This window comes from Eptatretus burgeri, chromosome 11 (genome assembly GCF_056783735.1).
Source record: "Eptatretus burgeri isolate ZD-2024b chromosome 11, Ebu_testis_v1, whole genome shotgun sequence".
NCBI classification, from domain to species: domain Eukaryota; kingdom Metazoa; phylum Chordata; class Myxini; order Myxiniformes; family Myxinidae; genus Eptatretus; species Eptatretus burgeri.
The window spans coordinates 6,454,289-6,479,541 of NC_140971.1; the positions used below are offsets into that span (position 1 = coordinate 6,454,289).

General features: G+C 47.9%; 1 protein-coding gene across 8 annotated transcripts in view; it reads left to right on the plus strand.

The window, feature by feature from the left end:
- Positions 1-25,253, plus strand: part of LOC147016398 (ATP-dependent chromatin remodeler CHD5-like) — a 98,174-nt gene that overhangs the window by 32,856 nt on the left and 40,065 nt on the right. For 6 of the 8 annotated variants that reach the window (XM_085845007.1, XM_085845002.1, XM_085845005.1 and 3 more), the window contains exons 1-10: positions 3,948-4,238; positions 16,180-16,347; positions 16,525-16,640; positions 16,970-17,158; positions 17,271-17,389; positions 20,948-21,360; positions 21,618-21,772; positions 22,228-22,366; positions 24,001-24,167; positions 24,725-25,024. In XM_085845007.1, the coding sequence (XP_085701133.1) occupies positions 16,320-16,347; positions 16,525-16,640; positions 16,970-17,158; positions 17,271-17,389; positions 20,948-21,360; positions 21,618-21,772; positions 22,228-22,366; positions 24,001-24,167; positions 24,725-25,024 (1,626 nt within the window). In that variant the 5' untranslated portion in view covers positions 3,948-4,238; positions 16,180-16,319. Of the gene's footprint in view, positions 1-3,947; positions 4,239-16,179; positions 16,348-16,524; positions 16,641-16,969; positions 17,159-17,270; positions 17,390-20,947; positions 21,361-21,617; positions 21,773-22,227; positions 22,367-24,000; positions 24,168-24,724; positions 25,025-25,253 lie in introns of those variants that run through there. The other 2 variants (XM_085845003.1, XM_085845004.1) reach the window with 2 other exon arrangements.

The following is a 25,253-nucleotide window of genomic DNA, read 5'->3' on the forward strand; positions in this document are numbered from 1 at the left end:
ACCCCACGAAGACCAAGAATCCTCCAGAGGACATCCCGATTCACTGAATCGAACGCTTACAGAGATCAACATAGGCTGCAAGCAGCCCCTGCCGAAACTCTCGTCTGCGTTCTCGGTGAGGACACGAAGTGCAAGGATACGGTCAATCGTTGACCTCTTTGGTGTAAAGCCTGACTGCTCTGGACGCTGGTGCTCAAGCAGATGGTGGCGAACCCTATCAAGAATTATCCGAGCAAAGACCTTGCCCGGCACTGAGAGCAGCGTCACCCCTCGGTAGTTGTTGCAGTCTTGGCGATCACCCTTCCCTTTCCAGAGAGGGACAACAAGGCCCCTCTTCCAGTCAGTTGGGATGATGCCTGTGTTCCAGGCAGAGCACAAAACTGCATGCAACGACGCGAGTGCAGCATTTCCACCAGCCTTGAGAAGTTCGGCATGGATGCCACAGATCCCTGGAGCTTTGCCCCGTTTCAACTGGTTCACCGCAGCCCGTGTTTCCACAAGCGATGGTGGACCACAGTTGATTCGAAGGTCAGCAACAGGGATTGTAACACCCTTGACGTCCAACTCGACAGCTGGGGGATCAGCCTGGTACAACCGCTCGAAGTAACCGGCCCAGCGGGCCTTCACTTCAGACTCCTCTGTCAAGAGCCTAACACTCTCTGCTCGAACTGCAGTGCTCTGAGGGATGGGCTTGGATGAACGTAATGCGCGAATTCCCCTGTAAGCGGGACGAGAATCACCTGTCCACAGGTGATGCTCTACCCCCTCACAGATTCCTCGCACATAGGCCTCCTTGTCCACCCTCAGTGCACGTACAGTTTTACGCCTCAGCTCCCTGAACAGCTCAGCTCTGCCATTCAGCCTGGCCCTGCGACTCTGGTCAATGGTATCCAGTGTCCCTTGAGAGACAAAATTCTTCTTTGCCCTGCGGTGAGCTCCAAGGCATCCACCGGCAACATCAAGGACGGTGGTCTTGAAGGTGTTCCACAACTCCTCAGGACCCCCCAAAGCACCCAGACCCCCCAAGTGTCCACTCAGCCTGTTCGCAAACTCCTCAGCTACTCTCTCATCCCTGAGCTTGGCAACATCCAGCCTAGGCTAGGATGGTACCATTCTCCAGGATTTAAGGTGCAGCTTTAGAGTTGCTACAACAAGCCTGTGGTCAGTATTGAGGAACTGAGCACTCCGGTAGACCCTGCAGTTCTGGATCATCCTCCAACGACCGTCAATGAGGACATGGTCAATCTCCTTTGCCACACCGCCAGCGTTGGAATACCAAGTCCAGCGATGAGCTTGCGGGCGCTGAAACCATGAACCAGCCACCCTAAGTCCATGACTTCTTGCAAAGTCAAGGAACTTAGTGCTATTCTGGTTCATAGTTCCTGACCCATGGGGACCAACACACACCTCATAACCATCCCTATCAGTTCCAGTCGATGCATTGAAATCCCCCAAGACTAGAAGTGTATCTCGTCTGGGGCACTGATCAACCACAGATTCGAGTGTGGCGTAGAATGCATCCTTCACGGTAACATCACTCGCCTCAGTCGGAGCATAAATAGAGACCAGGGAAATGACACCTAAGGAGATACGAATCCTTAATCTCATAATACGCTCGTTGACCGGTGTTACCTCAATTATCATTGGGCTCAGCTTATTGGACACAGCTACAGCAACTCCTTGGGTATGGTAACCATCAGAGTGACCAGACCAATAGTAGGTGTAACCACCCACCATTATCTCGCCGCAATCCGGTCTCCGAACCTCAGAGAGAGCTGCAATCCCGATGTCCAAACGCTTGAGCTCAGATGATAACAGAGACAGGTGATCATCCTCTCTTAGGGATAGGACATTCCAGGCACCCACCCGAAGGGACCGCCTCAGGTTAACTCAAGGAGACCGCCGTCTGGTGGACGACACCTCAGCACCACTCCGACACACTCTCCCGCAATCTGACCCAGGGATGTTACCCCGTGGTTTCCCTCCTATCAAAGATTGGGGGTCCCGAAGGCTTTGCCCCAATCCCATCATCCGGTGAGCTGCCCTGCGAAGGGAAGCTGCACAGGAGGTACTCCCACGGAGTGGGTTTTCAGATTTTTTTGCGTTTTTGCGTTTTGCGTAATGAAGGGTTTTACGGTGGCCGGAGTGCAAATCCTGCCACCAACCTCCTAATAAGAAGTGACCCAACTGCAGGAGGACGTCCACAGACACAGTTGGGCACTAGATATGGATGGCCGTTGGCTCACAAGGAGCTCCTCCGCCCTTTGACAGGTTTTGTTTTTAATCCTGCTGGGTGTCCATATCCAAACACCCTCCTCACCAGAAAACCTGGTGGGCGAGACGGTTTAGTCGCCGACAACCCGACCATGGAACAGGTTAGTACAGGTTTACATGGTACCTGTAGCAGGTCACAGATCGAACCTGACCTGACGAACGACGAGCTTCCTCGATGTCCTTGATCGCAGTCGTGATTTAATTGGGAACTAATTAGGGGGAGAAGGCATGGCGAGTTAAACCCCTCCCGACTGATGCTCCAATCAACCTAACTTCTAATTAGAGCAAATTCAGACAGAGACACACACACAGAGAGACAGAGAAAAGGTTTCTCTCATTAATCACTTATGACCTTATCTTTTATGTATCTGCAGAACTCTCACCTCATCCTCCCATCCTTTAATCATGTCCTCAACTACAATTAATCATTTAATTTAATCCGAGACACTGCGATTGAAATTAATCATTTAATACTTCACACCTTCCTCCACAGTCCACACCTTCTCAATCCACTCCTTACAATCACTCACCATTTCATTCCCACCTGTTCAATCCACTCCTTACACACTCATTTCATTCCCACCTGTTCAATCCACTCCTTGCACACCCATTTCATTCACACCTGTTCAATCCACTCCTTACACACTCATTTCATTCTCACCTGTTCAATCCACTTCTTACACACTCATTTCATTCCCACCTGTGCAATCCACTCCTTACACACTCATTTCATTCACACCTTCTCAATCCAGTCCTTACACACTCATTTCATTCCCACCTGTTCAATCCACTCCTTACACATTCATTTCATTCCCACCTGTTCAATCTATTCCTTACACACTCATTTCATTCACACCTTCTCATTCCATTCCTTACACACTCATTTCATTCCCACCTGTTCAATCCACTCCTTACACATTCATTTCATTCCCACCTGTTCAATCTCTTCCTTACACACTCATTTCATTCACACCTTCTCATTCCACTCCTTACACACTCATTTCATTCCCACCTGTTCAATCCACTCCTTACACACTCATTTCATTCCCACCTTCTCAATCCACTCCTTACACTCACCCATTTCATTCCCACCTGTTCAATCCACTCCTTTCACTCCAACCTCCTAAACCACTCTTCACACTCTTCTGTTTCCTTTTCCATTTTGCCCTTTTCCTTTTTATCCCATTCCTGGAAATCAAAGACAAGCTTCTTGGAAGAGGGACCATCTTGGCATCAATCAATTCCTCTTTTTTTTACATTTCCTTCGATTTCATTTCGTCCCGTTGATCCCCTCGACCTTTCAATCCTCATCCCCGTCCACCTCATCCGTTCTCTATCCCCTCCTTCCCACATCTTTTCCAGTTCCCTCCAATTCCTGACTTCCCCTCCATCTTCATCTCCTCCTCCTCCTCCTCCTCCTCCTCCTCCTGCATTATCTCTTCTTTCACTTTCCTCTTGACCCCATTCCCTTCGTCTTTTCGTCATCAGTTCCACCGTCTCCTTCCAATCCGTTTCCCCCGCCCCTCCCCCTCTCCCACCCCTCTCCCACCCCTCTCCCACCCCTTTCCCACCCCTCTCCCACCCCTCCTCTCCCCTCCCCTACCCCTCTCCCACCCCTCCTCTCCCACCCCTCTCCCACCCCTCCCCTCCCCTACCCCTCCCCTCCCCTCTCCGCGCTTACCTCCCCTCACCCTTTCCTCCGTTCCTTTAATACATGACCATCTCCTCCACCTCCAATCCAACCACATCCCTCCTCCTCATCCTCCTCATCTCTTCAATCCATCCTCATTTCTCACATCGCACTTCGAATTCCCTGTGCACATCCGCATCGCTCGTCGCGACTTTCCTCAGGATTTCCCTTTATTCATCTCCCCTCGCCCTCCCCTCTCCCGCCATACTGTAACCGTTAGACTAGTCCGGCCCTTGCTCCGTCACGGGCCGCGCGGCCCGCCATGCCATCCCAGGTGAGTCTGTCCCCGCGCCTCGGGCCCCACACGCCGACAAGGCCTCTCGTCCGCGGCCGCGTCCCGAGTCGCGGACACGTCCCGTGTCCGGACTGTGCGAGACGCGGACACGTCCCGTGTCCGGACTGTGCGAGTCGCGGACACGTCCCGTGTCCGGACTGTGCGAGACGCGGACACGTCCCGTGTCCGGACTGTGCGAGACGCGGACACGTCCCGTGTCCGGACTGTGCGAGACGCGGACACGTCCCGTGTCCGGACTGTGCGAGACGCGGACACGTCCCGTGTCCGGACTGTGCGAGACGCGGACACGTCCCGTGTCCGGACTGTGCGAGACGCGGACACGTCCCGTGTCCGGACTGTGCGAGACGCGGACACGTCCCGTGTCCGGACTGTGCGAGACGCGGACACGTCCCGTGTCCGGACTGTGCGAGACGCGGACACGTCCCGTGTCCGGACTGTGCGAGACGCGGACACGTCCCGTGTCCGGACTGTGCGAGACGCGGACACGTCCCGTGTCCGGACTGTGCGAGACGCGGACACGTCCCGTGTCCGGACTGTGCGAGACGCGGACACGTCCCGTGTCCGGACTGTGCGAGACGCGGACACGTCCCGTGTCCGGACTGTGCGAGACGCGGACACGTCCCGTGTCCGGACTGTGCGAGACGCGGACACGTCCCGTGTCCGGACTGTGCGAGACGCGGACACGTCCCGTGTCCGGACTGTGCGAGACGCGGACACGTCCCGTGTCCGGACTGTGCGAGACGCGGACACGTCCCGTGTCCGGACTGTGCGAGACGCGGACACGTCCCGTGTCCGGACTGTGCGAGACGCGGACGATGAGTCACACACGCTTTGTACGCGCTCCGTACTTCATGGTCCGTGTCCGATGTCCCCGCTCCGCCCTTCGCGTGTCTCGTCCGTGCGGACAGTCACAGACCGTTAGGACCGAGTCGGGGTGAAGAAGGTGAGGTTGGGTGTCTGTCGGACCGAGTCCAAGGTAGACCCGCCGAGGTGGGGGTCTAGTGGGGTCTAGTGAGGTCCAGTGGGGTCCGCGGGTCGCTCGTCCGACGTGACTCCAACGTTCTGGGTTGTGTCGCTCAGATTTTATTTCCGGACAAAGTTCGAGGCTCATGGAGGAGCGAGCGAACTCGTTTGTCCGCATCCACGGTTTGTCCGGAGCTCGAACACGACTCGTTTGCAGGACAAGGACATTAGGAGACTGGATGAACACCTGGATTAGTTCGGCTTTACCTGGACCAACCAAGCTGGCAGGTCGGCGTCACCATCGGCCAACACGGGATTCAGGCCATCGACCTTCGGCCTTTACTCGGATAGCCCGTGGACCGCGGACCCCGGACCGTGAGGGTCTCTCGGTGACCTTTTGATTTGGAGGGTCCGGTGAGTGCTTTGTGCTTCACATGTCTTGCAGCACCTCTCACTCTCAGGGTCCACCCGAGGTTGTTGGTCCTCACCAAGCGGTGACTCCATGATGAGGACAGAAGTTCGAGGTCTCTCCGTAAACGTTGTTTATTTAATTATTTCCCCCACATTGATGTGGCTCAAGGAGGAGCAGGACCAGGACATTAGGGAACATCAATGCACTTTAACCTGAACCGCACGAACATCAACAAACTTCAGACAAACATCCCGTGATGTTGTTCTGTCTGTTGTATTTGAACATTGGTTACTCACTCCACGGGCCACAGATTCAGATGGGAACACGATGGGGGTTATGGATGGGTACACAAATGGGGGAGGGGGAGGGTTTTGAATGGGGACGTTAAAGTGGGAGTGGGGTTCGGATGGGGATGTTAAAGTGGGAGTGGGGTTCGGATGGGGACGTTAAAGTGAGAGTGGAGTTCGGATGGGGATGTTAAAGTGGGAGTGGGGTTCGGATGGGGACGTTAAAGTGAGAGTGGAGTTCGGATGGGGACGTTAAAGTGAGAGTGGAGTTCGGATGGGGACGTTAAAGTGGGAGTGGGGTTCGGATGGGGACGTTAAAGTGGGAGTGGGGTTCGGATGGGAACGTTAAAGTGGGAGTGGGGTTCGGATGGGGGCGTTAAAGTGGGAGCGGGGTTCGGATGGGGACGTTAAAGGGGGCGTGGGGTGCGGATGGGGACGTTAAAGTGGGACTGGGGTTCGGATGGGGACGTTAAAGTGGGAGCGGGGTTCGGATGGGGACGTTAAAGTGGGACTGGGGTTCGGATGGGGACGTTAAAGTGGGAGTGGGGTTCGGATGGGGACGTTAAAGTGGGACTGGGGTTCGGATGGGACGTTAAAGTGGGAGTGGGGTTCGGATGGGGACGTTAAAGTGGGACTGGGGTTCGGATGGGGACGTTAAAGTGGGAGCGGGGTTCGGATGGGGACGTTAAAGTGGGACTGGGGTTCGGATGGGGACGTTAAAGTGGGAGTGGGGTTCGGATGGGGACGTTAAAGTGGGACTGGGGTTCGGATGGGGACGTTAAAGTGGGAGTGGGGTTCGGATGGGGACGTTAAAGTGGGACTGGGGTTCGGATGGGGACGTTAAAGTGGGAGCGGGGTTCGGATGGGGACGTTAAAGTGAGAGTGGGGTTCGGATGGGGACGTTAAAATGGGAGTGGGGTTCGGATGGCGACGTTAAAGTGGGAATGGGGTTCGGATGGGGACGTTAAAGTGGGAGCGTGGTTCGGATGGGGACGTTAAAGTGGGAGTGGGGTTCGGATGGGGACGTTAAAGTGAGAGTGGAGTTCGGATGGGGACGTTAAAGTGGGAGTGGGGTTCGGATGGGTACGTTAAAGTGGGAGTGGGGTTCGGATGGGAACGTTAAAGTGGGAGCGGGGTTCGGATGGGGACGTTAAAGTGGGCGTGGGGTTGGGATGGGGACGTTAAAGTGGGGTTCAGATGGGGACGCTAAAGTGGGAGTCGGATGGGGACGCTAAAGTGGGAGTGGGGTTCGGATGGGGACGTTAAAGTGGGAGCGGGGTTCGGATGGGGACGCCAACGTGGGAGTGGGGTTCGGATGGGGACGCCAACGTGGGAGTGGGGTTCGGATGGGGACGCCAACGTGGGAGCGGGATTCGGATGGGGACGTCAACGTGGGAGTGTGGTTCGGATGGGGACGCCAACGTGGGAACAGGGTTTGGATGGGGACGCCAACGTGGGAGCGGAGTTTGGATGGGGACACCAACGTGGGAGCGGAGTTTGGATGGGGACACCAATGTGGGAGCGGGGTTTGGATGGGGACGCCAACGTGGGAGTGGTTCGTTTGAATGGGAAGAAGTTTTTACTGGTATGTGGAAATTTCAGTGGTGTGTCATTTTTACTGGTAAGTGTAAATTTTAGTGGTGTGTAGTTTTTACTGGGATTTGTAAATTTTAGTGGCGTGTAGTTTTTACTGGTATGTGTAAATTTTAGTGGTGTGTAGTTTTTGCTGGTATGTGTAAATTTTAGTGGTGTGTAGTTTTCACTGGTATGTGTAAATTTTAGTGGTGTGTAGTTTTTACTGGTATGTGTAAATTTTAGTGGTGTGTAGTTTTTACTGGTATGTGTAAGTTTCAGTGGTGTGTAGTTTTTGCTGGTATGTGTAAATTTCAGTGGTGTGTCGTTTTTACTGGTATGTGTAGTTTTTACTGGTATGTGTAAATTTTAGTGGTGTGTAGTTTTTACTGGTATGTGTAAATTTCAGTGGTGTGTAGTTTTTACTGGTAAGTGTAAATTTTAGTGGTGTGTAGTTTTCACTGGTATGTGTAAATTTTAGTGGTGTGTAGTTTTTACTGGTATGTGTAAATTTTTGTGGTGTGTAGTTTTTACTGATGTGTGTAAATTTCAGTGGTGTGTAGTTTTTACTGGGATTTGTAAATTTTAGTGGCGTGTAGTTTTTACTGGTATGTGTAAATTTTAGTGGTGTGTAGTTTTTGCTGGTATGTGTAAATTTTAGTGGTGTGTAGTTTTCACTGGTATGTGTAAATTTTAGTGGTGTGTAGTTTTTACTGGTATGTGTAAATTTTAGTGGTGTGTAGTTTTTACTGGTATGTGTAAGTTTCAGTGGTGTGTAGTTTTTGCTGGTATGTGTAAATTTTAGTGGTGTGTAGTTTTTACTGGTATGTGTAAATTTTAGTGGTGTGTAGTTTTTGCTGGTATGTGTAAATTTCAGTGGTGTGTCGTTTTTACTGGTATGTGTAGTTTTTACTGGTATGTGTAAATTTTAGTGGTGTGTAGTTTTTACTGGTATGTGTAAATTTCAGTGGTGTGTAGTTTTTACTGGTAAGTGTAAATTTTAGTGGTGTGTAGTTTTCACTGGTATGTGTAAATTTTAGTGGTGTGTAGTTTTTACTGGTATGTGTAAATTTTTGTGGTGTGTAGTTTTTACTGATGTGTGTAAATTTCAGTGGTGTGTAGTTTTTACAGGTATGTGTAAATTTCAGTGGTGTGTAGTTTTTGCTGGTGTGTGTAAATTTTAGTGGTGTGTAGTTTTAGCTGGTATGTGTAAATTTTAGTGGTGTGTAGTTTTTGCTGGTATGTGTAAATTTCAGTGGTGTGTCGTTTTTACTGGTATGTGTAGTTTTTACTGGTATGTGTAAATTTTAGTGGTGTGTAGTTTTTACAGGTATGTGTAAATTTCAGTGGTGTGTAGTTTTTGCTGGTATGTGTAAATTTCAGTGGTGTGTAGTTTTTACTGGTATGTGTAAATTTTAGTGGCGTGTAGTTTTTACTGGTATGTGTAAATTTCAGTGGTGTGTAGTTTTTACTGGTATGTGTAAATTTTAGTGGCGTGTAGTTTTTACTGGTATGTGTAAATTTCAGGGCTGTGTAGTTTTTACTGGTATGTGTAAATTTTAGTGGTGTGTAGTTTTTACTGGTGTGTGTAAATTTTAGTGGTGTGTAGTTTTTACTGGTATGTGTAAATTTTAGTGGTGTGTAGTTTTTACTGGTATGTGTAAATTTTAGTGGTGTGTAGTTTTTACTGGTATGTGTAAATTTCAGTGGTGTGTAGTTTTTACAGGTATGTGTAAATATCAGTGCTGTGTAGTTTTTGCTGGTATGTGTAAATTTTAGTGGTGTGTAGTTTTTGCTGGTATGTGTAAATTTTAGTGGTGTGTAGTTTTTACTGGTATGTGTAAATTTTAGTGGCGTGTAGTTTTTGCTGGTATGTGTAAATTTTAGTGGTGTGTAGTTTTTACTGGTATGTGTAAATTTTAGTGGTGTGTAGTTTTTACTGGTATGTGTAAATTTTAGTGGTGTGTAGTTTTTACTGGTATGTGTAAATTTTAGTGGTGTGTAGTTTTTGCTGGTATGTGTAAATTTTAGTGGTGTGTAGTTTTTACTGGTATGTGTAAATTTTAGTGGTGTGTAGTTTTTACTGGTATGTGTAAATTTTAGTGGTGTGTAGTTTTTACAGGTATGTGTAAATTTTAGTGGTGTGTAGTTTTTACAGGTATGTGTAAATATCAGTGCTGTGTAGTTTTTGCTGGTATGTGTAAATTTTAGTGGTGTGTAGTTTTTGCTGGTATGTGTAAATTTTAGTGGTGTGTAGTTTTTACTGGTATGTGTAAATTTCAGTGGTGTGTAGTTTTTGCTGGTATGTGTAAATTTCAGTGGTGTATAGTTTTTACTGGTATGTGTAAATTTTAGTGGTGTGTAGTTTTTACTGGTATGTGTAAATTTTAGTGGTGTGTAGTTTTTACTGGTATGTGTAAATTTCAGTGGTGTGTAGTTTTTACAGGTATGTGTAAATATCAGTGCTGTGTAGTTTTTGCTGGTATGTGTAAATTTTAGTGGTGTGTAGTTTTTGCTGGTATGTGTAAATTTTAGTGGTGTGTAGTTTTTACTGGTATGTGTAAATTTCAGTGGTGTGTAGTTTTTGCTGGTATGTGTAAATTTCAGTGGTGTATAGTTTTTACTGGTATGTGTAAATTTTAGTGGCGTGTAGTTTTTACTGGTATGTGGTCATGGTGCTGCATTCATTTTAGCAAACTAAGACCTTAGGTTTGATCTCAAGGTTCATGCAGCAGGTTTTAATTTTTTGTACTATTGTCGTATTGTAGTATAACTAGTATTTCATGTAAGTATTGGAGAGCTGACAAGATGGCCTTGAGGTACGTGCACTTGACTTTAAGCTGTCTCGGCTGGATCAGATTCCCGACCGAGCTATGTGCTGTCATCCTGGTGAATCACAGGCAGGGTGATTCATCAATGTGTGTGCCGTCCCTCGGATGGACGTTTAAACTGGGATTCCTGTCTGTCAGCATTATTGGTGGACGTTAAGATCCCATGTCCTTTATGAAGAGTCGGTGAGCTATCTCCAGAACTCTGAACAAATTGCTGCCCTAATCACTTCGTAGAATGTCAGGCCTAACTAGCTGGTGCGTTTGAAGTCTTGGGTCAAAAACTTCCCCCGTATGTGTAAGTCAACCCAACAAGGACGTGGGAAGAATAATTGTGCCCATGAAGGAAAGAATAAGGAATGGTCCAAGCATGTCATCTCCAATCCATATTTGGATTTGTGTCAACCTGCCACCACCTGCTTTAACCTGCAATTCATCCACAACATTCATTGCACTCTGAACCTCAAAGTTAATTGCATTGATGGTGATGCCAAGGTGGTGGAAGATTCGGATGCTTTTTGCGATTGCTATGGTTATCAACATGGGTATTGATGAACCGTTGCTTTCGCTGTGGTCAATCACAGTGATTCGATCAACTTACGTCATTTCCATCAGTGAGAGAAGGATCGATACCTACTGCATGCAGTCAAAGGATGCACGATTACAGGCGTACGCACAAATAACTCTTACCAACTTACTAACTAACTGCATCCTATATGACGAGGTAGGTAACTGGTAACTATCTGGGGATCTCTTTGCTTGGAAGGAATAACTCTTACCAACTCACTGACTGCATCCTAAAAAATTATGTCGGTAACTGGTAACTATCCGGTAATCTCTTATCTTGGTAGGAATAACTCTCACCAACTCACTAATTAACTGCATCCTATATAACGCGGCAGGTAACTGGTAATTATCCGGTGATCTCTTAGCTTGGTCGGAATATCTCTCATCAACTCACTAATTAACTGCATCCTATATAACTTGGTGGGTACCTGGTAACTTTCTGGTGATCTCTTAGCTTGGTAAGAATAACTCTCTCACCTCTTTTTCTTTCTTTAAAAACAAAATCTAGACTCATGAAAGAATGAGGTGACAAAGGGTGAGAACGTGATGTATGGACAGTGGGGCAACAGTTGGACACAATAAGCAACGGAATGAATAAACATGAAAAAAGAGGTGTGGGATGGGTGACTAACCTATTATTACGTTACTTTGATGGTTGATCTGATGGCTGAGTTAAAGTGGGGTGGGGGAGGGGGTGGGTTAATAAAGGTAGAAAAGATCATGGGTCAGATGGGAGATGACATGAGATGCAGGTGTACCGCCTGCTTGAAGGCATGGAAGGAGGAGTGGAGGTGTGCGACAAACCTGGATTTTGGAGGTTTAACCAGGTGGGAGTAACTGTAAGAACACATGCATTCTGGAATGGTTGGGGAGGGTCAGAGGGCTGAGAAGGAGTAAAGGGAGCTGGACTGGAGGAGAGACGTAAAACACAGAGCTCACCGACCTGCCTGTGATTTAAGAGCAATCGACCTTGTGCTTCGGCCTAATTACGGGAGATTCCTATAATTTTGAGAGCTTTGGGTTCCACAATATCCAGGAGAGATGGATGTGATGCTGAAGTGCTAGCCCATAGCAGGAGAGCAGTACGCCAGTGAGTTCTGGACAAAGGCCTCGCAGGCTGTGAATAATTCCAATTTTTCAAGGAATGACGTGGAACAACAGAGGATGCCGAGTCTGCGGCTGGCTTTGGAGACCAACTTTGCTATGTGGTCGGCCCAGGAAAGGTTCTGGCTGACGGTGAGGCCTAGAAGTAGAAGTTCAAGAGAATGAAGCTCTTCCAGTGGATGACCAAGGAAACTAGAACGAGAATTGCTTTGCAATACATGTGCCGTCCGTCCCCTCCCGATGTGATATTTTCTTCGTCCAAAAAGGGAATAACTCTGTGAAAAAACTAACGAAATGTCCTGAAACTCGAACTTGTTCTGTAAATTATCATAATATAGCCATGTACTAAGTTTCAGTTGAAAATGTTGAAGGGTATTGGAAAAAAAGTCTGAAAAAAACCACAGGTGGGACGGAGGGATGGACGGACAGCAAACCTATAATCCCCTCCGGTGAAACTGGGAGGGGACTCATAAGGTGGGTTTATTTGACGATGCTTCCAGAGTGATAGGCGGTGAGAGTGAAGGGTTTTTCCAGTGTTGAGGGAACTGGTCTTCATCAGACTAGCATCAAGCAGATTCCAGATCAGGAGATGGAGATGGAGATGCAGTCTGCCTGTCGGTGAGATGAGAGAGATGCAACCTCCTGTCTGGAAATTCCAATTACAATGGAATTTGAGTCCATAAGGGATGGCGTGTACTGTAAGATGAGGAGTCATCTGCAAAAAGGAAGATTTTTTCCGGAGCATTGAAGAGGTCGTTTATATAGATGAGGTACTCGACTGGGCCCAAAACACTGCCTTGGGGGAACTCCATGCTCCACTGGGATTGGGGAGGAGAGGGTTCCATTGATGGCAACATGTTGACGACGTGAGTGGAGGAAGTTAGAAATCTAGGTATGAAGGCGGCCTTCTGTACCATAGGTGGAGAGCTTGGCAAGCAAAGCAGGATGCCAGACTGCGTCGGATGCCCTTGATATGTCGAGGGGGATGGGCCTAACCTCTTGTTTGAGATTGAAGACCTCCAACCATTGCTGAGAGAGAGGAGCAGAAGCATGTCCAGAGTTGAGTGACCGGCACGGAATCCAAACTGATGGTCAGAGATCAGGTTGTTTGAAAACGGGAACGATGCAATCAGCAGCAATGATGGATTCCATGACTTTGCTTGTAATCTGAAGTAAGCTCACTGGTGTGTCGTTGGTGGGATCTGCTTTCAATCTTCTTGCAGTCACCTCGGCCTCTTGGAGCATACCCCATGTGGTACACTGTAAATGTGATGGGTGACCACCCCCAAACAATCGGGTTACATTGTCGTACGTGATGTTTATTATGTGTATCACGTCATCGTATGCCATGTGTGAAGGGGCAAGTGTTGCAATGACCATTCTGGACGTGATGTTTTCACCAATTTCTGTCTGTCTGTTTGTTTGTTTGTGTGTAGGGTATCTCAAAAAGTTGTGAACGGATTCGGATGAAACCGGGTAGACATGTTGGGTGTGTGACAAGGACGAACTGATTCGATTTTGGTGAAGATCCGGATCCGGTTTATCAGTGGGACACAAAATGTAAACCGTTCAGCCTGGTGGGAGGTATGCGCTCTACTGAGTGCCCTTCTAGTTATTCATATTATTATTATTATTATTATTATTATTATCATTACTATTACTTATTTTACTAATTAGACCTGCTGGTTGCAGTTGTGCCACTGATACAGTGCCCCTGCTTGTTAGGGCAGGAATTTGGAATCTGTTCAGAGTAGTCTTACAAATAAACTCTGATCTTTTTAACATCCAACAGAAGAAGGCGAGCAGATGGACTAAACTACTTAATGCAACCCTTTACCTGTCTTCTTTTGTTTACAGCAATCCTTGCCGTGTGCCTGCCTTGGCAGCATTGAACTTGCTTTGAGAGAGAGAGAGAGAGAGAGAGAGAGAGAGAGAGAGAGAGAGATAGAGATAGAGATAGAGATAGAGATAGAGATAGAGATAGAGATAGAGATAGAGATAGAGATAGAGATAGAGATAGAGATAGAGATAGAGATAGAGATAGAGATAGAGATAGAGATATAGATAGATATTTAGATAGATAGATAGATAGATAGATATTTTTTTTTTTTTAGATAAACTAATTCATTATGAAGAATGGCATGCTTTACAAAATTATGGCTGTCACTCACCAGAGCGGCAATTTGTCGTGGAATATGACTCCGAAAGCACAAAACTCCAAATCGTACGACAATACTGGGCTCCAATGCGACTTATCGTAATGCGACACCTAACCAACTCATCTACCGAGTTGTGTCATAATCCATCCGCAACTTTTTGAGATATTGCGTTTTATATCATTTTTTTGTCCCTATCTCTCAATGGTGAAGAATCACTTGAAAAATTCCAGTAGTCGGATCCAAATCTTCACCAAAATCAAAAAACACACCAAACCTGTCCCCCAAGTTTCATCCAGATCCGTCCACAACTTTTTGAGATATCCTGCTCACAGACGGACAGACAGACAAACAGACAGAGGTGAAAACATAACCTCCGTTCACCTTTGGTGGTGGGGTAACTCGAGTTCATGGAACACGTTACCCCACGCAGTCTTAAGAAGAAAACATGACGTGGGAAGGGTGTTTCAAACTCTTGCTTTGTATTTCCAAGCATGATCTATATTTTTTTCTACAAGCCGCCATTTTGTCTGAATCTTGATGTTCCCCAACCCTGAGAGAGCGAGCGGAAAATTTAATCGGTTGAGATGGTGTAAAATGGCAGAATATTTTGTCCAATTACTGCCAAACTGCACGTTTTTGGAAGTGCCAACAAAGCGATCTGTGTTCCACAGTGTCCTTCAAGTATGCAATTCAATTGAAATAAAATAAAGATTGTAAAGGTTGTGGAAATGTATGCTCGCCGTGGCATGCCCCGCAGTAGCGTACCCCGCGATATCTCGCCACGCCGTAGCACACCTCATGGTAGCGCGCCTCGCCAATGCACAACTCGCCATAGCACGCCCCGTGGTGGTGTGACCCACAGTGTCACGCCCCACTGTAGCTCACCCCTCAGTAGCTCACCCCTTAGGAGTGCGACCCACCGTAGCTCACCCCTCAGTAGCATGCCCCTCGGGAGCGCGCCCCACTGTCGCTCACCCCTCAGTTGCTCACCCCTCAGTAGCATGCCCCTCAGTAGCTCACCCCTCAGGAGCACGGCCCACAGGAGCGCGCCCCACTGTCGCTCACCCCTCAATTGCTCACCCCTCAGTAGCATGCCCCTCAGTAGCTCACCCCTCAGGAGCACGGCCCACAGGAGCGCGCCCCACTGTCGCTCACCCCTCAGTTGCTCACCCCTCAGTAGCTCACCCCTCAGGAGCACGGCCCACAGGAGCATGCCCCACTGTCGCTCACCCCTCAGTTTCTCACCCCTCAGTAGCATGCCCCTCAGTAGCTCACCCCTCAGGAGCACGGCCAACAGGAGCATGCCCCACTGTCGCTCACCCCTCAGTTGCTCACCCCTCAGTAGCATGCCCCTCAGGAGCACAACCCACAGGAGCGCGCCCCACTGTCGCTCACCCCTCAGTTGCTCACCCCTCAGTAGCATGCCCCTCAGGAGCACGACCCACAGGAGCGCGCCCCACTGTCGCTCACCCCTCAGTTGCTCACCCCTCAGTAGCATGCCCCTCAGGAGCACGACCCACAGGAGCGCGCCCCCACTGTCGCTCACCCCTCAGTAACATGCCCCTCATTAGCGTGCCCCACCGTTGCTTGCCTCGCCATAGCACATCCTGCAGTAGCGCTCCCTGACTTAGCATACCATGCCATAGGGCACCACAGCATAATGCGTCTTGTATTTTTAATTTATTTTTATTTTATTCGTTCATTCCAGACTTTTCCTCACCTCCTGTTCAACCCATCATTTTGGAGGAGGGCTTCATATTTGTACGGCTTTACACATCCGCTCTCCATGCCCGATTCTATCTAACTACTCGTTGTGCCGGAAGACTTATTTACGGACTGGTTTGAATAGGGATTGAGGAGAAGGAGAGTGGTGGACGTTGATGTTTTGTGACACACACACACACACACACACACACACACACACACACACACACACACACACACACACACACACACACACACACACACACACACACACACACACACACCTGAGAGATTTGGTCTTGCCTTCCCACCCCTGTACCCCAGAAGCTGTTCTGCTAGGAGGCAAAATATAGGGGAGGACGAGGAGGGGAAGGTGGGCCAGAAACCAGAGGACGTGTCAGGGTGGGGGGGAAAGGGGGTGGGGATATCACCCCCAGAGTCGCCCCCACCCTACCACATTCATCATGGACATTGGAGACCCTTTTATTGGAGGTATTCTCGTTCTTTTCCTTTTGTTTACACGACCTGTGAACTCCCCCTGTCCCCCACTTCCTTTTCCAACTTGTATTGTTATTTACTTTTGTAGCCGACCACCATCCAACTCTCTTTTTCTACATAAACCTCACTTCGTCTTATACACTGTATGCCGGTTGTTTTTATGTTGAGCAGATGATGGTGAGCTGGAGGGAACCCTCTCTGACTCTGAGCGAAGAGGTAGGAAGAAGAGGAAAATGAAAAAGATTAAAGAGGGCAAGTCTGCTCGGAGCAAACGTCACAAGAAGGAGGTAATACGTTCTCCCGTTTGTGGCTTGCACATCTTATCTCTTCTTTGCATTCATCCTTGGTTGAAGTGCCTCACCCATTCCTTGCTGATTCACGTCATCTCGTTCATTTGTATTTTCCACCATTTCATGTTCCTCTCACGGTTTCCAGGATCTTCATCTGCCTTGCACCGTCTCCTTGATGTTCATCTTTCTTTGTTGTTATCGCGATTCATTCCACCATACGGAATCCCACTTCGTTACACGCCCTCCTCACGCTTTCGCACTCCGAACCCCATGACCCCTCATCTCTCTGCTCACCCCAACAACCCCGTGCTCTCCTCTTCACGTAGGAGGACATTGAGGAGATCTGTGCCGGTTCATCCGCCGAGGGGTCGGGAAGCGAAGGAAACAATTACCAGGTGGACCGGCGTCGGCGTAGACGGCCTCGGGATAGACGTGCACGTCCACGCCGCCGAGACGAGATATACGATGATGACAATGATGACTACGATGACAATGATGACGATGACGAGGAAGTGGTGAGGATGGTGGTGCCGAATGGTATTCATGAGCCTTCTTTTTTCGTCTCGTTTTCTCCGACTCACTTTTGTTGGGTTATTGTGATTGTGACACCATGATTGGCGAGTGCAGGAACAGAAGACCGCCGATGAGCTCATGAACGAGTGGGGTCTGGTTGATGTCAAACACGAGTACACAACGCAAGACTACCTGGCACTCACAAACTACAAAGCTTTCAGCCAATTCATGCGGTGAGGCTTTTTTCTCATCACTCGCTGCTTTCTGCAAGTCCTTAATGCCTTAACTACCTTCAACAAGTCAGTTTATCAGCACTCACCATTTCTAACCGCTGTATACACTTTACCTCCGGGACACCAGGTGTCCTCAAAACCGAATCGTTTTCACCACAGACCGCTTCTCTTTGCCACTCACTATTGTCTGATTACTTTCACTTTCAGCACTAACAAACTCAGAACTCTCACCGTAGTTGCCCACGATGCATCACTTGTAGCAATCACTCTTCACTCGACACTCACCCGTCTCGTTATCAACCCTCATCTCTTGCCACTTTCCTACAATCCTTCTTGCTACTCTTCATACACTCTCCCACCACTCTCACCACTCTTTTCAAGCACTCACCCACCTCCTTTTCACCTGCCATCACTTTCCACTCTGTCACAGAATCCTAAGGTTCTTAACTCGATCGATCCCAAACCGGCAGGTGGGTGTACTCCAAACTTGAGTTTATTCCACAAAGTAAAACACTAAAGTCCCTCATCCTCCTCCCTCCCTCACCCCCTACATACCCTCATACTTGCTGTACGATTCTGTATCTGGAACTAACCGGAAACCTCTCGAACCCTGACGATCTTCCGACACAGGTTATAGCCTAACTAAAATATTTAAGCCTCTCCCGTACACGTTATGGGAAGGCTTATTGTTGTTGTCGGGTTTTTAATGCTACCCCAGTTTCTTAGACCCTTTTGGGGTACGAACCCACCATTTCGGTTTTTCTCCCTTTTGTTCTGCCAATCTCCGAGCTGTATCTCGGAGCTGGCTGGAACTTTCAGAATGAAATTTTACATCAATAATAGGAATAACAAGGACAAATGTGTCCAAGAGCAGCGTACTAAAGGTTTTGTCGGCTAACAAAACAAACAAACAAACAACAACAACAACTTCCGATATTTCGTCACGTGCCTTGATTAAGCCAATAGCGAGACTCGTCATAATGTATTTACGTATTTACGATATATAGTGTATTTACGAAATTACAATATGATAAATGGAATAATCTTTAAATAGTAACGTGAACTTTTCGAAACTTTAAAACAAATGTCCGAATATATTTAAAAGTTCATGATAGACGCTCTCAAAAGGCACCGTCGATGTGAGGATGTGTACATGTGCTCAGTATTTAAGGAGATCCGGATCCTGTATATACAACAGCCGAGTCCTAGAGGTTAAGGTTTTGTCTTCACAAGAAGAACAAGAAGAACAAGAAGAAGAAGAACGATAACAACAACGACAACAACGACGCCGAGCTCTCTATGAGCAGCGTTCGCTACGCGAGACGCTGCTAAAAAGTATGTGTGGTTGTTTTTTGTTGTTGTGTTTTTTTTTTAGCTTGACCTAGTTTTTAAGGTCATGACCCAGTTAGTCGTTTTCACATTTTTCACCAAAACTCTACCAAAGTTTGCCTGCTCAGACCGAAATTGCCCTCATTAGCCGACAGCAAGTCGCATTTATGCTTGAGGTAAAGCATTACAATCGTTGCACTTTACCAATACACCACCGAAACGACACGTAAAGTATTTGTGGCATCTACAACCCTCACGACTCATTCATTAACTGTACTCATCCACTGTTACAACTGAAGTAGAAGTAACCGAGTACACCCTTTCCATCCATCCGTTGGGACCATACTCTGTGCAGAGCGTTGGTGCTGCCTAAGCAGTCTCCTTGGCTATCGGGCACAGTCCTGGACGGGTCGCCACTCGGACAGAGGATACCAGCAAGCTGGCACTCATTTTGCCGACCTCGGAAGGATGACAGGCAGAGTCAACCCCACCTGGTATTGATTCAACAACCGAGTGGGATTTGAACTTTAATCAACACAAAAATGGCGAGGAGTGTCATCTGCGACAAAAATAAGAGAGAAGAATAAACGAAGCACAAAAGTCATTAAAAACGATCACACGATCACCATCACAAACCTCAGGAACAATCGAACACACAACGATGTCATTCTCCCCTTGCTCAGAAAAGACACTGCTCAGAGGTCCGGATGGATAGGGGTTCGACGGACACGTCGCGATCGTCTCAGAGGTTGCAAATCAAGCGTTTTGCTCAAGGACTTGAGGGGGACACGAAACTTGGATCGTTCATGTCCGGCGAAACTCTGCCAGTCCCACTCTCCGGATCGCGAGGGCCGTCATTTTGTTGTTCACATTCCTTCGTGTCTCCTGTCGGTGCCAAGCGTCCAGATGGATACGGGTGGTGCAGGACATCTTGAAGGTGGATGCTTTGAGTAACCACAAAAGAAGCGTTTAGTGCTAGCAGCAGCACATACAGATGAACAGTGAGGCGAGTCCTCAATAATACTTTCAGCTCCCAAGCAGTTGCACAGAACGATGACCCCGAAGGCGCACTGTATAGCTCGGAACTCTTTTGTGCCACATCTAAAGCCCTGACTTGATCGAACATAGTTGCCAACTCTCATGTCTTATTTTCCAGGAGACGTTGACGGATCAATGAGGATTGTAGGCCACTGCTGAATGAGTCTCTGGTGGATTCTTTTTGGCGTTGAGCAGCGGTCACGGCCTTGAAGTTGCAGTCTTTACTTAAAGTCTTTAAGGCCTGTAGATATTCGGCCAAGGCCAAGGATTCGGCCTGTTAGCGGCGAGGACATGGCGGGTGAAAATCTCATCAGTCAGCTTTATGAACAAAGCCTCCAATATTCCAATGGCGTTCCCATATCTAGTGCAGTCCGCAATGCTCTCATAGATCCTTGGTGTGACAAAATTTGTGAGAACACTTAGTTTGTTCAGTTCTTCAGGGGGAAGTACGGCAGGAAAGTTTGAAAAAGTCTTAAACCAGTGTGACCATCTCTTAGCGGCCGAGCTTCAGTTTGGATCTGTATCGAGAACGTTCTGGTCTGAGCAGCCGATCCATAGTGAGTTTTGTGTTGATTAAATCGAAGCAGAAGTAAACGACTTGACCTTTCAGTAGGCGGCTTTAATCAACACAAAAATGGTGAGGAGTGGCATCTGCAACAATAATAAAAGAGAAGAATAAGGAAATCACAAAAGTCATCAAAAACTGTCACACGATCATCGTATCACCATCACAAAACTCAGGAACAATGGAACACACAACTACAATAACCACTCATTACATGTACTTACCCACTGTTGTAACTACTTTTTTTAGATACAAACTGGAGGCTTGTGGAGGAGCGAGATTGCGAGAACATAGAATGGATCAAGACGAAACGGAACAAATCGGACCAGTACAAACAGAGAGGGGCGGGGAGGGGGAGGAGGGGAGGAGGGTACCAACAGCAGGGATGAAGGAACAAATAACGGGAGACTTGCACAAATAAGAGATGCAAGGATGAATAAGATACCCACCATTATTACACCACTCTTTTTCAACGATTCGCACACCTGTCTGTCTGTTCTAATCAGTTCTTCATGCATGTCCTGGAACCTTGATTGAGATATATTTGTATTTCAGTGTTCTTTTTTAATCATTCCTGCACAACCAGCAAACTCGGGAATACCTTCTCACCCCATTTCCTATCTCAGCCCACTTCTCCTGCGTTCCAACCCTGAGCTTTCCACGACTCGACTGATGGCCATTTTGGGTGTCAAATGGCGGGAGTTTAGCGCCAACTCGCCTCTGAAAGGTTCTGCTGCTGCCGCAGCTGCTGCGGTTGCCTCTGTTATAGAGCAAGTGGTTGCAGCGCCACCTCAGTACACCCCCCCGACCCAAGGACCATCCACCGCAAATGTTTCCGGTGCTTCTTCTTCCTCATCCTCCGCAAGAACCACTTCTTCCCCAGGCCCAGTACAGTCAATGCCATGCCCTGCACCCTGCCCTACGGGTCCCGCTTCCCTTACCAGTGGGCAAGCCCCAAGTGCCCCCACCTCTGGTGTTACCTTGGCACCACCTTTGGCTCCTGCTCCACTCCGAAAGGCTAAAACGAAGGAAGGCAAAGGTAATCACATTAATATTGGAGTTAAACCTTCAAAGAATTGCCCTGATTTTATAGAAATGTCACCATTTTTATTTTATTTTAATAGTATTGGTTACATTAATCCGAAAGCATTACCTTTTCTAATATCCACGTAGATATTTTGAAACTGAAGCTCAGGGAAGACATGAATAGCTGGCGAGACTTGTTTGGTCACACGTTTGCCCCTCCCTCCGTTAGATGCACAATGCATCCATTTTATCCATTTTTGTGTGTTCCAGGCCCAAATGCTCGGCGTCGAAGCAAGAGTGCCCGGGTGCTGGGGGGTGCTGAGGCCCCCCCTCGGAGAAAAGGGAAGGGGGGGGGCAAGAAGATGAGTGCACCCCGCATACGGCTTGCCGAGGGGGCGAGCAACAAGCGCCATAAAGCTTCCTCTGTAAGATGGTGGGAAGGAAGGAGAAATAGCTGAAGATAGGGTAATGATGCTTGGATGGACAGGCCTACTGATTCGCAATTTTTGCCACAAAATTGTTCCGAATTGAGCCGAATGTATATTGGAAGCAAAAATAAAATTTCGATCGTGGCAGTCGGTCAGATGGTCAATGTCAAGTAACCTACCTGAGAAGTAATAAATGAAAAACAGTATTTCACAAACCTCAAATCCTCCGCATCCTGAACACCTGGATATTTGTTTGGTTAAGATAATTATTCCAAGCGTGCTTTCACATTAGATTCAGGTCTTACCCTGCTTCAGTATCCATTCAAAGTGTAGCTCCATGTCCAGCTAAGTCCAGAGCCCACTCATGACCTTTGTCCTCCACCTTCTAGTCACTGGTGGCGGTTTTGGTGTGAGATAACATTCATCATGCTTTATTTTGATCTGTGCGTCAGAGCGAGGAGGATGAGCCCGAGTTTGAATCGGATTTTGAAGATGGCAGTGTGAAGAGCGTGTCTGTTCGCTCAGACAGCTCAGCAGGCCGTGGATGTCGTCCGCTTCGCCAGACCACACGCACTCCCAAGAAGAAGAGAGGTGTGCGACGGCGCCATGATGTGACTGTATTTTGCGGTGACTGAGATTTTGGCTTTGGGTTGAACCTGAGATTTCATTTGCTCTGGAGTTCTTTGTGAATGTCCTTCCCAGTGTACACGTTATTTTGGTGATCACTCCATTCATTCATTCATTCATTTGCTTCAACATGTGGGTTGGGGAAGACTCGGATGAGGCACTTATACATGTAACATGAGGGTTTTAGAAGACTCGGATGAGGAGCTTCTACGTGTAACATGAGGGTTTCAGAAGATGAGAATGAGGTGCTTGTACGTGTAACATTAGCATTGTAGAATACTCGGATGTCATAAAATGTCATAGCTCCCGTTGTTTTAGTAATTTTCTTGTCCGGAGTTGAAGGGCTCGCTCATATTTATGTACAACTAAAATGGCCGCCAGTCTACCAGTCGGCAATCTTTGATCAGATCACAAAATATAGCGAGATGCACATATATGCCATCATTTACTGTCCTTGTGCCAAGTTTGAACAAAATTGGACAACGCATGTCTGAGAAATGGTTGAGGACGTGTTCGACATCGGGGGGAGGGGGAAGGGGGTTTACAACTAAAATGGCCGCCAGTCGACCATCTTTGATCGCATCGCAAAACAAAACGACGTGCTTTTTGCATACCGTCATTTGTCGTCTTTGTGCCAGGTACGAATATAATCGGTCGATTGGTATCCGAGATATGGCTGCATTCGCACGCATGTTTCGGACTAATACAACAGGAGCTAATAATATCAGCGATATCAAAGTGGGATCGCAGATTCATGAACTCGGTGCTCGAACGTGAACACCAAACGGGCCAAAATACCAGTTGTCGCTCATTTGTTTATATTTAGTTATTTTCATTTGTCGCTCATTTGTAACCTTCGTGTTTGTCAGTCGAGGGGTGCAGAGAGAAACTAGAACGGCACTTGGTAGATGGCATCCATCCATCCGCCGGGCTGAACAGTTTACGTTTTGTCGCCCACCGATAGGCCAGGTCTGAATCTGATCCGGCTTTTGAGTGGGCAACCAAAGAAAACAAATCCCTTAACCAAAATCTGATGACCTCGTTCTTGTGACCTAGCCAACTCATCCACCAAGTTTTGTCACAATCCGTTCATAACTTTTTGCTGTATCGTGCTGCTGTACATATGGTTTTTGGCCCCATCTCTCAACGGCGAAGAATCACTTAAATAAAAAAATTTCTCAGACCTGGATGTGTATCCGATCTTCACCAAAATCTCATCAATTCATCCTTGTCATACACGTAACCTGTCGACCATGTTTAGTCCGAATCTGTTCATAACTCTGAGTTATCCTGCTCGCAGACAGCCAAACAAGCTGATAAACGGGGGTGGAAAGATAACCTCAATTTCCCTGAGGTGGCGGAGGTAATGAGCGCACAGGCAAAAAGGATGAACTTGTGACGGATTGGGGACTCAAACTGGTGTTGCAGTTAAGTGTCCAGTCATGGTGGATTTTGACGTACCACCATCTTGTGATATTCTAGTCACAACACGCGACGGCATTGCGATCGAAGTTGATACAGTTGCTATTTAAGTACCAACATGGCCGACAAGCTAAACTAGCGTAACTAACGGTCGCGCCATGTGTCGTCATTCGCAGACGAGGAGTGCGATGGTTACGAGACGGACCATCAAGATTATTGTGAGGTTTGTCAGCAAGGAGGAGAGATCATCTTGTGTGATACCTGTCCTCGAGCGTACCATCTTGTCTGCCTCGAGCCTGAGCTGGACCGTGCACCCGAAGGCCGCTGGAGCTGCCCCCATTGTGTGAGTATTCGCCGCCCAGCTTGTGGACCCGTGATCTCTCACTCTGAAACCCCAGCTCCCTGGTTACCACGCTCTGGCCTCCATACCTGGGTTATCAGACACAAACCTCTCGACCTCACAACTCTGGCTTCTTGAACAATGATTCCCTCTCCCAAACTCTGTAGTCGTTAGCATTTGACCCACTGTTTGGTTCGGAGGATTTTGGGTGGTTTTTGCCTTTTCCGAGATAGCTTTTTCGCATACCCCTTTTATGTTTCCTTGAAGGTCATAATAGTCAACCGTAACGTGCGGACACATCATGTGTAGTCCCAGGCAGGGCAGGTAGATTAACCGCTACCTGAATGTCATTAATGAGCCAGCTGTGTTTTTATTTTTTTTTATTACCAACAATCCTGTTGTGCCGAGGTAATTGTGGCATAAATCCAAATGGTTCACAATGCCTTTCAACTGGATTTGAACCCACAACCTCTGAGATGCTAATGTATTTGGTATTTGGCAGGAGGCTACCGCTGTACTCAGTGTTCCAACGATTATCCATTGGCCCTCTCCCTACTCAGGAGAAAGAGGGCATCCAATGGGAAGCCAAAGAGGAGCTGGATGAAGATGAAGCTGAGGAGGATTTGGAGAGAGGACCTGTAGTTGTAGTCGATGGCGAGGCAGTGGCCGTCAGAGTCAGCTGCCCGACAGGGTCTGTGGGGCGAGCGGTGTACGACGACCACATGGAGTTTTGCAGGCTGTGCAAGGATGGTGGCGAGCTCCTGTGTTGTGATGCCTGCCCTTCGTCTTACCACACGCACTGCCTCAACCCCCCTCTGCCTGATGTTCCCAATGGGGAGTGGCTTTGCCCTCGATGCACGGTATAGTGCTGTTGTTGCACCATGTGACATTGTAACGCGTGATCTTCCACAGCACTGCTACACTGTACTTTGTCTTTACTCCACTGTCCCACACTGCCACACTGTACCTCCTGTACGAGAGTACATTGGTCAGTTACAGGAAAAGGACAAAATGCAGCCATTCAGGATGACCTGTAACAGCAGAACTGAAGGAACAGGGAGAAGGCGAGGCTGTATCAGGAAGAGTTTA